At 39.8% G+C, this 12,159-nt stretch overlaps 2 protein-coding genes across 5 annotated transcripts in view; both read left to right on the forward strand.

Annotated features, from left to right (window-relative positions):
- The first annotated feature begins 1,066 nt into the window (after nucleotides 1-1,066).
- Nucleotides 1,067-7,206, forward strand: LOC121878428 (cytoplasmic tRNA 2-thiolation protein 1-like). 4 transcript variants are annotated; one of them, XM_042384659.1, is made up of 8 exons: nucleotides 1,067-1,167; nucleotides 1,465-1,525; nucleotides 3,407-3,533; nucleotides 4,023-4,127; nucleotides 5,113-5,231; nucleotides 5,391-5,579; nucleotides 5,992-6,196; nucleotides 6,845-7,206. In XM_042384659.1, exons 1-8 carry the CDS (start codon nucleotides 1,082-1,084, stop codon nucleotides 7,132-7,134), a joined length of 1,182 nt encoding a protein of 393 aa, XP_042240593.1. In that variant the 5' UTR covers nucleotides 1,067-1,081; the 3' UTR covers nucleotides 7,135-7,206. The 4 variants fall into 4 exon arrangements, with proteins under 4 accessions (XP_042240593.1, XP_042240596.1, XP_042240595.1 ...); XM_042384662.1 differs by having other exon boundaries at nucleotides 1,072-1,156; XM_042384661.1 differs by having other exon boundaries at nucleotides 1,092-1,244.
- Nucleotides 7,207-11,178: 3,972 nt separating this feature from the next.
- The window catches only part of LOC121878533 (paired mesoderm homeobox protein 2B-like), a 73,138-nt gene continuing 72,157 nt past the window's right edge, over nucleotides 11,179-12,159 (forward strand). Inside the window, exon 1 of the mRNA XM_042384801.1 lies at nucleotides 11,179-11,703. Within this exon, the coding sequence (XP_042240735.1) occupies nucleotides 11,406-11,703 (298 nt within the window). The 5' untranslated portion in view covers nucleotides 11,179-11,405. The remainder of the gene's footprint in view (nucleotides 11,704-12,159) is intronic.

Genomic DNA, 12,159 nt, shown 5'->3' on the forward strand with positions numbered 1-12,159 from the left:
TTGGGACACTCCTGGTTGGAGGAGGTGTGAGGGCCACCACAAGCTGCGCATTTCTTGTTGGTTGCTGAGCAGTTGGTGTCCTGGTGCCCGGGTGTTCCGCACCAACAACAGACCTCCCGAGCACGACACTTCCCTGCCAGATGGCCGTACTTCTGGCATTTGTAACATCTTGTTGGTCTTCTTTCATATGGTCTTACTGAGATGTTCTCCCATCCCAGCAAAACGGTGCTTGGTAGCTTCGTGGGGCAGCTAACCAGTGCTACTCCACTGGTCAGCTTCCGTACGATTGTGAGCTGGTCTCCGATCAGCTCGGCCAGTTCTTCTTTTTCAAGGTGTTCTATCTCGGTGTGGGAGATAACCCCCAACACCAAGTTGTCCTCTGCGCGAGCTTGCACTAGTATCTGGATCCCGTTGATTTCTGTTATGTTGGCTACTTGCTGGGCCTGTCCCCATTCCGAGAAGGTGACGATAAGGCCACCACTCGCTCTGCGGACCCTTGTCACCCCCTTGATTCCCGAGGAGTCAAAAAAACTTCCTCAGGACAAGGTTTAATTGCTTGCGCGAAGGGCATGTGACTGGGTACAGTCTTACGACCTTCGCCTGGTCACAGTTCAGCATTGCCAGCTTCACGTGGTACCTCGGGAGCTGAGCAGGTGTCACCAAGGGAGTTACCTACCTACCTTGGGTGTTGACGTGTGACGCCATCAACTCAAAATCTTTATCCTAAAAGAACCACATGAATTGATCTCTCTCTCTCTCTCTCTCTCTCTCTCTCTCTCTCTCTCTATATATATATATATATATATATATATATATATATATATATATATATATATATATAACAGAAAGTTACACAGTCCCATTACAATAAACATGCAAAATAATATAATAAATCCTATCATAATTTGTAATAGCATCATTATTTGAGTGTCAGAAATACCTGACCCAACTCTACCACTACATCCATTTTAGAATGGAATGAACTGACAGATCTTTTACAAATCAAAATTGAAGGCAGTACAGTGACTGTACTCTTTACGTGTTTGACAGCTTCCATTATTGCTTCTGCAGCTCCCGGTACATGAATCCGTCCACCAACAAGAACGGGTGTGTGTTGACGTGCTGCGGCCGACCTGCTCCTACCAGTCAATCATCTGTAATTTCCACGTGATTATATAGAATTTATACAAGTTATTTGAATTTTAAACATATTAGGAAACAATTACAAAATATAAGACAGTAAGGTAAGATTCTATGTTAATACTAAATGATTCATAGGCTTCGAAAAATCACAAAATTTAATAATGTTTCGTCACCCACAGTGGAACCTAACATGATTTAATCCCTGGCATATAATGACTCGACTCCATAAATCCGATGTTTTAACGTTTTTAAATATTATCATCGATGACCCATTCCCTTGAGTACAATATTTTACGTAGTTAATAAACCTTACCTTTTCAGACTGAGTGACAAGATGCCTATAAAGTGTAACACAGGATGCCAAAAAAATGCTGTCTTGAAGGTCAGTATTGTACCTGTCATGCTGCAGAGTAGAAAATTATATGTGCCATCTTCAGGGTGTATGTTTTAATGCCATTTTAGAAGGGTTTATATTGTTGATTTTTATGTAATTGTTCAAGTTAGCCTTCTGAAGAAAAAGTATGGATCATTTGAAGATGAGGCGCTCCAGCTTATTTCACCTTATGAGTGATGACCCTAACGTTAACCTCACCTTCCAGGTAGCGGGAAATAATATCTATACAAGTAATTAGTGCAAACCCATGTGGTCTATTGGTGAGTTAATTAACCTGCCAAACTGTATCTTAGGCCAACATTAGTTTTTATATTACTAAACATACTTAACCTGAAATATTAATTTACTGTATTGCTTACAAATTTAATTTACTGTACAGTACAGCTCCTCCCAGACTTACGACCTACTCGACTTACGTGCTCCCGCACTACGACCTGCCTCAGTCGTACCAAAATTTGATCAAATTACGTATATTCGAGTCCTAAAGTCAGTACACAGACAAGATTTTCATCTGTAATTCACTTTAAAATGGCTGGCAAGCTAAAAAGTGAGTGTTTTGTGGTGCTGAGAAGAAAAAGAGATCCTATTTTAGATTTTCTATGTATTATTTAAGCATTCCGAATTACGACCATTTCGACTTACGACCTGTATGTCGGTCCCTAACCCCGTCGTAAGTCGGGGGGCAGCTGTACTGTATATGACATTTTCAGGTGTAATACTTTGTACATTAATGGTATACAAAAGGTATAGTACATTTATAAAACTTTTAAGTGATGTTCAATTTAATATTTTCTGTTAGATTATTATTATTATTGTTGTTATTAAAAATTAATGTTACACAAAATAATGATAATTATGACATTCATTCATAAGACCACAAACAGTGCAGTACAGTACTGTACTAACAAATTGTTCTTATAAAAAATTATGACAGGATAAACACAGTATTGTTATATGGTACGGTACAGTACTATACTGTACTGAACTCTCAAATTTCTCTCACTAAATATTTTATAATTTCATAAAAGAGTTCCTGGTACTGTAGTTGGCAGCTACCAAACAGGGAGGTACTACTGCCTGAGAAGATATTGGAAGCATAATGTGTTGTCTAATGGTAGACCCTGCTGCCATATGGCATCACGAAAATTGTGACCAAGTCCCAGGTTGCTGATCTGACTTTCTGCTTCATTTACACACAATTGCAGGGTCTCAATTGTTTCTCTTACCATTGACAACACAACATACATATATCGTTTCTCACTTTTGATCATTTTTTCATTTTTGTATTTATAGTTCTTTATTATTAAAATTATTATTATTATTACAGTTACTGTATTATTATCATCATTATTTTGTTATTTTATTTTTGTTTGTTTTATCATAAATTTTATTTATTATGAATTATTAAGACTATTATTTATTATTATTATTATTATTATTTATTATTTATTATTATTATTATTATTATTATTATTATTATTATTATTATTATTATTATTATTATTATTATTACATTTTCGCCCCCCAGGCCCCGATGTGGGTCAGTGACCTGTGTCCGGGTGGGCTAATCCCCGCAAAAGAAGAAGAAAAAAAAAAAGAAATACACAAAATACTGGGCAACACTGTAAAAGTTTCCAATACTGTTTCATTATACTGTACAGTACTGTATATACCTGTAGAAGAAGTTTCGTTTGTACAGAATTATATGTCTGTGATAAAGGTTGTGCATGAATTAACATATAGACAAAAACAAGTGAAGAAATTTAGAATAAGTACAGTACAGTACAGTATTGAAGATGAAATTTATAAATACAGTACAAGTATTAGGTACTGTACAGAACTGAACTAACACCTTTCACATTTTGACAGCGGCCTAAAACAGGAGATGCACTGTGTAAGGAATGCTTCTTCTGGGCCTTTGAAGAGGAGGTACATCACACAATCACTGCAGCAAAGCTCTTCACTCCTGGGGATTATGTTGCAATTGCAGCATCAGGTAGAGTTAGCCTGTGTGTTTTACTGTTGGGATACACATCATCTCTTAGCAGGAGTATGGACTCACTAAGGGTCTTCAATTTCTTATGTTATTTATTTGTGCTGTATGTATTTTGTAAAAAGTTACTATATACTTATAAAGCTTTAAATTATTATTGTTATTTTTGCTCGACTTCATGCCCTGTATACATACCATGAACTATCTTCATTATTCCCATTTTGAGTAAATACAAATTTAAATTATTCAAAACTTTTGGTCATACCATTATTGTGTCAATTTTTTCAATCACTGGTAGCCCAAAACAGACTACGGTATTTGCAGGACACTCGTTGAACATCTCTCAAATGGAGGAAAGTCGACCAAGACCAGTTGTACGAGATGTTATGGTAATAATCATACACGTCTCCTCAGCCACTCAGAATGTAACATGACTTAGGCTGGTACTGTGAGCGCTAAACATATTATTCAGACCACTCTATGTTGTTACAGGTGGAAAAGACTCAACAGTTTTGGCATACATTATGAAGTTACTGAATGATCGATATAATTATGGACTCAAATTGGTGTTGCTCTCTGTTGATGAAGGAATTACTGGTAAGTGAACTATTTTTAATTAATTTACTTTTTTTTAATAAATTTCTTCATTTAACTCATACAAGAAGCTATTTCCTGAGCCAGTATAATGTAGTGACCAAAAAAATAGATTACTGTATATGAATCTTAACCCCAAGCTTCTTTCACCCGATAATTAAACAACCTAACCTAAGCTCCCAGGTAGCATTAGGGTGTTAATTACCATCTGGAATCAGTTTTTGTGTGTGTGAATATTTATATGATCCAAAATTTCTTCTTACATCTGCTATCATTCATCCCCTTAATTATATCACCTCTATGGTGTTCCTCTTTAACACAGCCATAAGTTACCTATTGTTTCACACAGTCTAGCATCACCAGTCAACGCTGCGTCCATCTTCAAAAATTTACATATACTAATTATATTGGTGTCCATCCTCTCTCTCTGTCTCTCTCCTACTTCTTATCTCTAAATTAAACAACCTTTTTATGAATACAGTATTTTACATGATATTTTCTCAATAGGTTCAAACATCTTACACAAAAATAAAAGATTGCTCTTGATTTTGTTGCCATTCAGTTGGTGTTCATTTCTCCATCTTCCTTCTGTATTAATTATCACCATAAATTGTGCCTACATATACAATACTTTTTTCTTTTTTAACTTTCTCTTACTACACACTCCTCCAATCTCATTCACCAGCATTTGTAACTTAACCTTTGATTAGCTCACCATAACAGTGTCACCCATACACAGTGGCTGGATCATCCTCCTCCATTTGCACACCTTCATTCTGTACGTCAGTCACTCAGTCCTGGAACACTCTTGATCAGTGTTGCTTTTACTGCACTTACAAACCCAAACCCATCTCCGATATATTGAGTTCATTGCACAATTACATATCCTTGGTGGAGATAATGCTATTTAAATTATTATATAAAAAAGACCTAACATACCATATTTAGTGTTACTTTCATCTATAAATAGGAGTGTTTTTGTACACAGGTTATCGTGATGATAGTTTAGAGACGGTAAAGCGCAATGAACAGCAGTATGATATCCCTCTGAAGGTTGTGTCTTATGAGGAGTTGTATGGGTGGACAATGGACCGTATTGTGCAGGAGGTGAGCATATACCACAGTAAGGAAATTATATCATGATTTTTGTGTACATGTAGACAAACTGTCCATTTTTCTTACCAATAACTTAATCTATTCTCATTATAAGATAGAATAATTAAGACTAGACAGACAGGTGATAATGTAAATTTGTTTTCCCCACAGACTGGCCGTAAAAGCAACTGTACATTTTGTGGAGTGTTCAGAAGGCAAGCACTAGACAGAGGAGCCACTTTATTGGAGGTTGACAAGATAGTAACAGGACATAATGCTGATGACATTGCTGAGACGGTCTTAATGAATATTTTACGAGGTGACATTGCCAGACTTCAGAGATGTACTGCTCTTGTAACTGTAAGTCTTATCATTTTGTATTTATCAACATATTTTTAATGAGAATTTTGTAATCAGGTAATTAGTACAGCATGGAAGATAGGGTATTTCTGGAATTATTGTTTTCTATAAATGAAAATTTAATTAAAATCAAAAGCTATAAGCAATGGTTTAACTGTATTTAAGAATAACAAAAGCAATCAGATTTACCTGATCATTAAACAGTATTGACGGGGTACACCCTATAACTGCACTAGTGAGTTTGTTATGAATTAAGTTGAATTATTTGGTAAATTCTTTAAGTATTGCGGAATACCAGATTATAAACGAAATGCTCTGCAGTATGAAGTGCTTGAAAAGTCCAGTGTACAGGTATACTGTATGTGTAAAATTTCTCTCCATGGTTCATGCACTTAACGTTTAATTTTTCCAGGGTTCTGAGGGTGCTATCTCAAGGTCCAAGCCATTCAAGTACACATATGAGAAGGAGATTGTTATGTATGCATATTTTAAGAAATTGGATTATTTCTCAACCGAGTGCATCTATTCTCCAAATGCCTATCGGGGATATGCCCGAGCTTTCTTGAAGGATTTAGAGAAGATTAGGGCAACTACCATCATTGATATTATCCATTCTGGTGAGCTGAAACATGTATTGCATCAGTTTTCATAACATTTGGTTGTCACTCATTCCTAATGTAGTTCAATTCATGTTGAAGGTGTGTACAAATTGGCCCCTCATAAAACTTGTATTTCATTATAACTTTCCTCTCAGGTTATTAGGTTTGGTTCTATGTTTATGAACAATTTGAACCACACTGCAGTGTTCCTTCCTGAAAGAGCTGTGGCTGCTATGGGGGAATTGACATCTCAACAGATTAGACACAAGTCGCCTTAGTTTAAGGTCCCCTGGGCCACACCCTTAAACTTTGACAGACAATACACATTATCGCTGACCACTTCAGTGATAAAGAGAATTTTTTTTATTTTTTTATTATTATTTTTTTTAACTCTTTAATCATGATGTAGAATTAAAAAAAAAATCAACTCCAGTACTGTTGTTGCATAATCAACACCTGTAAGTGTAGAGATGCTGAATTAATTTAAATGTTTAATGAAGTTTGTACCAAGTCCTGGATGCAGGAAAGAATAAAGTGCAGTTGTTTAATAAGAGAAATAATTCTAATTCAAACAGAATTTTATGCAGTGCAATACTGGTATGCACAAATTACATCTGTACATGTGAATGTTAATTTTACAACAGTTTCTCGTTATCATTTGTTTAGGTGAGTGTTTCTCCGTACGTGAGGGCATCAAGCTCCCAACTCAGTCAACATGTGAGTGTTGTGGCCACATCTCATCTCAGCCTATATGTAAAGCCTGTGTACTTCTCGAGGGTCTCAACAAAGGCAAGCCAAAACTTGGAATCGGTAAGACCTCAAAGGTCCGAGAGCATATGAATGAAATTATAAATGAAAAACTTGGAGATGAACCAAAACAAATTCCCCAGACCACCATTACTGATGCAGGGATCACCGCTACTCACCATAATAAAAATAAAAATTTAGATTTTTGATGACATGAAATTTTTTTAATACCTGTAATTTTAATGTAAAAGTAATAAACCTACAAATAAATGTTTCTTTTACTCTACAATTTGTTAAACCTAATTTCATGGAAATATCTTGTTTATAAAGTGATTTTTATATACAATACTGTACAATAATGGAAAAATTTACACCATTATTAAGAAGTTACAGTATATCACAACTGCTTAATATGTTGTAAATTTTTTAGTTGTGTGTGTGTGTGTGTGTGTGTGTGTGTGTAATAATAATAGTGTAATAGTAATTAACGGTTTATTGAAAGAGCATGGCAGCCGGAAGGCTGAAAATATACAGTTACATAATTGGGGAATGGGTCTCTTGATTTACAAATAATATACAATTAACATAAGTGATATAAATATGATATATAATAACTCGGTGGGGAGAAGGTCAAACTACAGGGCATTTCAACATAGTGACAGTGCAAAAAGTAAGATTGACTGGGAGTGAATACACTGGTTGATTTCAAGTTATTGTGCGTGTGTGTGAAAGTCAAGGTAATCAAATCATATTTTGGAACTACAAAAAGAGACCAATAAAATTTGGGGGGGATATTTGTAGCCCTGTGAGGACTTGAGGAAAATATTTTTCAAGCCTACTTCTCACAGGCTTCAAGTACTGTAGTGTAAACTACTTTTTAAATACTATCAATATTATTTCAAAGGTCAGTAATTAACACTAATTACTCAAATTTTTAAATTGTGAACCCAGATCCTTAATAACCATGGCTGTCATCTACAGTACTTCACTAGGTAGAGGGAGGAAGGCTGTGTCATCTACAGTACATCACTAGGTAGAGGGAGGAAGGCTGTGTCATCTACAGTACATCACTAGGTAGAGGGAGGAAGGCTGTGTCATCTACAGTACTTCACTAGGTAGAGGGAGGAAGGCTGTGTCATCTACAGTACATCACTAGGTAGAGGGAGGAAGGCTGTGTCATCTACAGTACATCACTAGGTAGAGGGAGGAAGGCTGTGTCATCTACAGTACATCACTAGGTAGAGGGAGGAAGGCTGTGTCATCTACAGTACTTCACTAGGTAGAGGGAGGAAGGCTGTGTCATCTACAGTACTTCACTAGGTAGAGGGAGGAAGGCTGTGTCATCTACAGTACATCACTAGGTAGAGGGAGGAAGGCTGTGTCATCTACAGTACATCACTAGGTAGAGGGAGGAAGGCTGTGTCATCTACAGTACTTCACTAGGTAGAGGGAGGAAGGCTGTGTCATCTACAGTACTTCACTAGTAGAGGGAGGAAGGCTGTGTCATCTACAGTACATCACTAGGTAGAGGAGGAAGGCTGTGTCATCTACAGTACATCACTAGGTAGAGGAGGAAGGCTGTGTCATCTACAGTACATCACTAGGTAGAGGGAGGAAGGCTGTGTCATCTACAGTACTTCACTAGGTAGAGGGGAAGGAACAGTACATCACTAGGTAGAGGGAGGAAGGCTGTGTCATCTACAGTACATCACTAGGTCATCTACAGTACATCTACAGTACATCACTAGGTAGAGGGTAGGAGGAAGGCTGTGTCATCTACAGTACATCACTAGGTAGAGGGAGGAAGGCTGTGTCATCTACAGTACATCACTAGGTAGAGGGAGGAAGGCTGTGTCATCTACAGTACTTCACTAGGTAGAGGGAGGAAGGCTGTGTCATCTACAGTACTTCACTAGGTAGAGGGAGGAAGGCTGTGTCATCTACAGTACATCACTAGGTAGAGGGAGGAAGGCTGTGTCATCTACAGTACTTCACTAGGTAGAGGGAGGAAGGCTGTGTCATCTACAGTACTTCACTAGGTAGAGGGAGGAAGGCTGTGTCATCTACAGTACTTCACTAGGTAGAGGGAGGAAGGCTGTGTCATCTACAGTACTTCACTAGGTAGAGGGAGGAAGGCTGTGTCATCTACAGTACTTCACTAGGTAGAGGGAGGAAGGCTGTGTCATCTACAGTACATCACTAGGTAGAGGGAGGAAGGCTGTGTCATCTACAGTACTTCACTAGGTAGAACAGGGGTTCTTAACCTGGGGTCCATGGACCCCGGGGTCCATGGATGGGCTTCAGGGGGTCCGTGAAGGTCAGATAAAAATTTAACATTTATCTTCAAGCCAAACAACAACAACCTTCACATTGAAATGAATTTTTGAGCAGAATTAAAGTTTTGTTTTGTCTAATTTGCACAAGATGATTGTATTTCATTTTTGTATGGAGTGGCCATTAATTTTTGCATAAAAAAGTGTGAAACATAATTCTTTGTTAAGATTGTTTACTTTATTCAGACTTTGTGTATGTCATACACTGTATGAGGCAATGAATTTTCAATAAAATAAAGTATATTCATTGCATGCAAAGTTGTGTTTATGTGCTTATGTGCATTTTTCTAGGGAGGGGGTCCATAGCTTTCACCAGATTCTCAAAGGGGTCGTCCGTGACTCAAAAAAGGTTAAGAACCACTGAGGTAGAGGGAGGAAGGCTGATGTTAACGCTGGCGGTGTGGTGGACGGGCGGGCGTCAGTAGTGCCCACAGGAGTGTTAATGGAGAGGACATGGCTACTGGCTGACTATGGAGGACCAAGACAGGAAGAGAAAAAAAATGACCTTAATTAAAATGATTAAACCATCTTAGTAAAGTATTAATTTATGATTGTGTCGGCCATAACCTCTTTCGTTAGTCTTATTATCAGCATAGGAAAGATCAAGAGTCGCTATTGAGGGAGGGAGGGAAGACGATCATAATCTTGTAAACGATGGAAAACGTAAACACAGGCCATTTTTGGTGTTGTCACGCGCCACCAACACGAGACGGAACAACGTCAAGATCGCCAAAGGTCTCATGCAGGACGAGTTATAAGGAAATACTTCTTCACACACAGCCTTATACACCTATCAACTCAAACTGTGGAATCTAGAGCAGTACTGGACTTAACTGATCCTAGACAAGACTACCACGAACAATGGAGGGATCCTACACAGGCCACGTGACTCCTCTAGTGGATGGCTATTAGGTAAATAAGATAGGTAGGAAAAGGTGAGGGAAGGACAGAGGGGAAAATACATACATGTCTGTGTGTGTGTGTGTGTGTGTGTGTGTGTGTGTGTGTGTGTGTGTGTGTGTGTGTGTGTGCAGGTAGGTAGGTAATTAACAAACTTATCCTCGGGTTACCCAAAATAGTGAGCTAATCAGCGGGTGTATAGACTACAGCGCCGTCGACACTTTAACACAGAGGCGAGTGGTGGTCCGGTGCCGCTTTAAGGGCCTCGCTGACCTAAACATTCTTACGCTCCTTCCTGACTGAGGCATCATTCACACCTAACTACCCTCCACCCCAAGGTCAGCCCCTCGTACCAGCCCCAGCGGTGACAATAGTCGTGTTATGGGAGAGTGTATTTACCTGCAAGTAATCTGAGGAAATGGTATGGGTATAGATGATAAGAGGGTGGAAGTGTGTGAGTATTGTTGTTGGTGGAGGAGGGTGTAGGGGAGGGTGTAGGACACAGGAGGACTGCCCCTGGCCTGGCCCACACCCCTCATGCTACACACTACTCACACACAATACTTTCTCACGTTACACCCATCTTGTGTTCTTACACCCACTAATGTCCCTCACAGCCTTAAGTGACGTAAGATGTTGAGAGGTTGGGTGAGTTGAGGGGTGTGTGAGACATGTCACTCGTGTTATAAAAAGATATTAAGGGAGTGATTTTCGATGCGTGTTGCAACCCCCTTTCAAAGTCATGTCGAGACCACATTGTCTCCAAACTTGAACACGCCTCTTTTGCCTCAGGCTCCTCCTTTACTTTACTTTTGGCCAACGGAAACTCTCCTTTTGGCCGATATTTCCGCCCAGTATTGATCACATGACCGGGGGCGGCCAATGGGAGTGCGCGCTGCCGGCTCTGCCCCGCCCACAACAATGGCCAGGCCTTCTGGGTTGCCGATCGCGCGGGTACAAGTGCGTGTGATTATTGAATTAAGCTTATCATTTGATTTCTCCGCGTGGTGGTGAGCACACGGCACTAAGAGACCGGCACTAATATCATCAGTAATAATTTGATATCATCTGTAATAATTTGATAGGCTCGCTGATCCAATTAGGCCAGTGACTTGAGGAGTTGCATTAATAACACAATTAGGACGGTCGACTACAATCTCACCTGAGGATTGTCCGCGTGGTTGGTTGTTGTGGGTGGTTGTGGAGGCAGCGTAGTTCTGCTGAAGGTGCAGTACGTCCCCGGCAGGATGGACTACGCCTACCTCAACCAGGCGGCGGCGGCGGGGTTCGAGGCGTCCTCCTGCAGCCTCGGCGGGACGCTCGGCGGCTCCATGGACGCCACCCACGCCCCTTACACCTACGGCGACCTGACCTCCTGCTCCCAGATGCCCTCCGCCTACCGCTACACGGGCGCGGGTGTGAGGGGTTACAACACGGGCGTGGGCGTGGGTGTGGGCGTTGGGTCACAGCAGTGCGGCGTGATGGGGCGACCTCAGGACCACCGCGCCATGTTCCCGGCCTCTGTCACACCCGTCAACCTTCAGAGTAAGTGTCACCTCTTGTGTACACCCTGACACACACACACACACCCTGACACACACACACACACCCTGACACACACACCCTGACACACACATACACACACACACACACACACACACTGACACACACACGTCAAGTACCGCCCAGCAGGACTCCCCAAAAAAACAAAGCTAAAAACATCTACCCACAACCCTGAACCTTCCCGAGTAACACACTATCACCCAACACCACCATCAGTACATCAACACAACCAACGTCAAAATAATCCCCATAATCACGTAAAACAAGAACAATCAACAAACACACGAAACAAACACTAAAAAAAAATAATAATTAATGTGTTGGATATATTACTAGACGCGGGAACAATGTCATTAACTCACCTGTAACAGTTAAGAGAATCACCTTAAATCGTCGTGTTGTGTGTGTCCCGCGAGGTGTAGAGACTCACTAATACAC

Source organism: Homarus americanus, unplaced genomic scaffold (genome assembly GCF_018991925.1).
Source record: "Homarus americanus isolate GMGI-L3 unplaced genomic scaffold, GMGI_Hamer_2.0 scaffold41027, whole genome shotgun sequence".
NCBI classification, from domain to species: domain Eukaryota; kingdom Metazoa; phylum Arthropoda; class Malacostraca; order Decapoda; family Nephropidae; genus Homarus; species Homarus americanus.

Coding starts and splice junctions, on each gene's coding strand:
- LOC121878428 (XM_042384659.1), top strand. CDS start 1,082: ATGAATCCGTCCACCAACAAGAACGGGTGTGTGTTGACGTGCTGCGGC. Junction 4,128..5,112: donor TGTTGATGAAGGAATTACTG/GTAAGTGAACTA, acceptor TTTTGTACACAG/GTTATCGTGATGATAGTTTA. Junction 6,197..6,844: donor CATTGATATTATCCATTCTG/GTGAGCTGAAAC, acceptor TCATTTGTTTAG/GTGAGTGTTTCTCCGTACGT.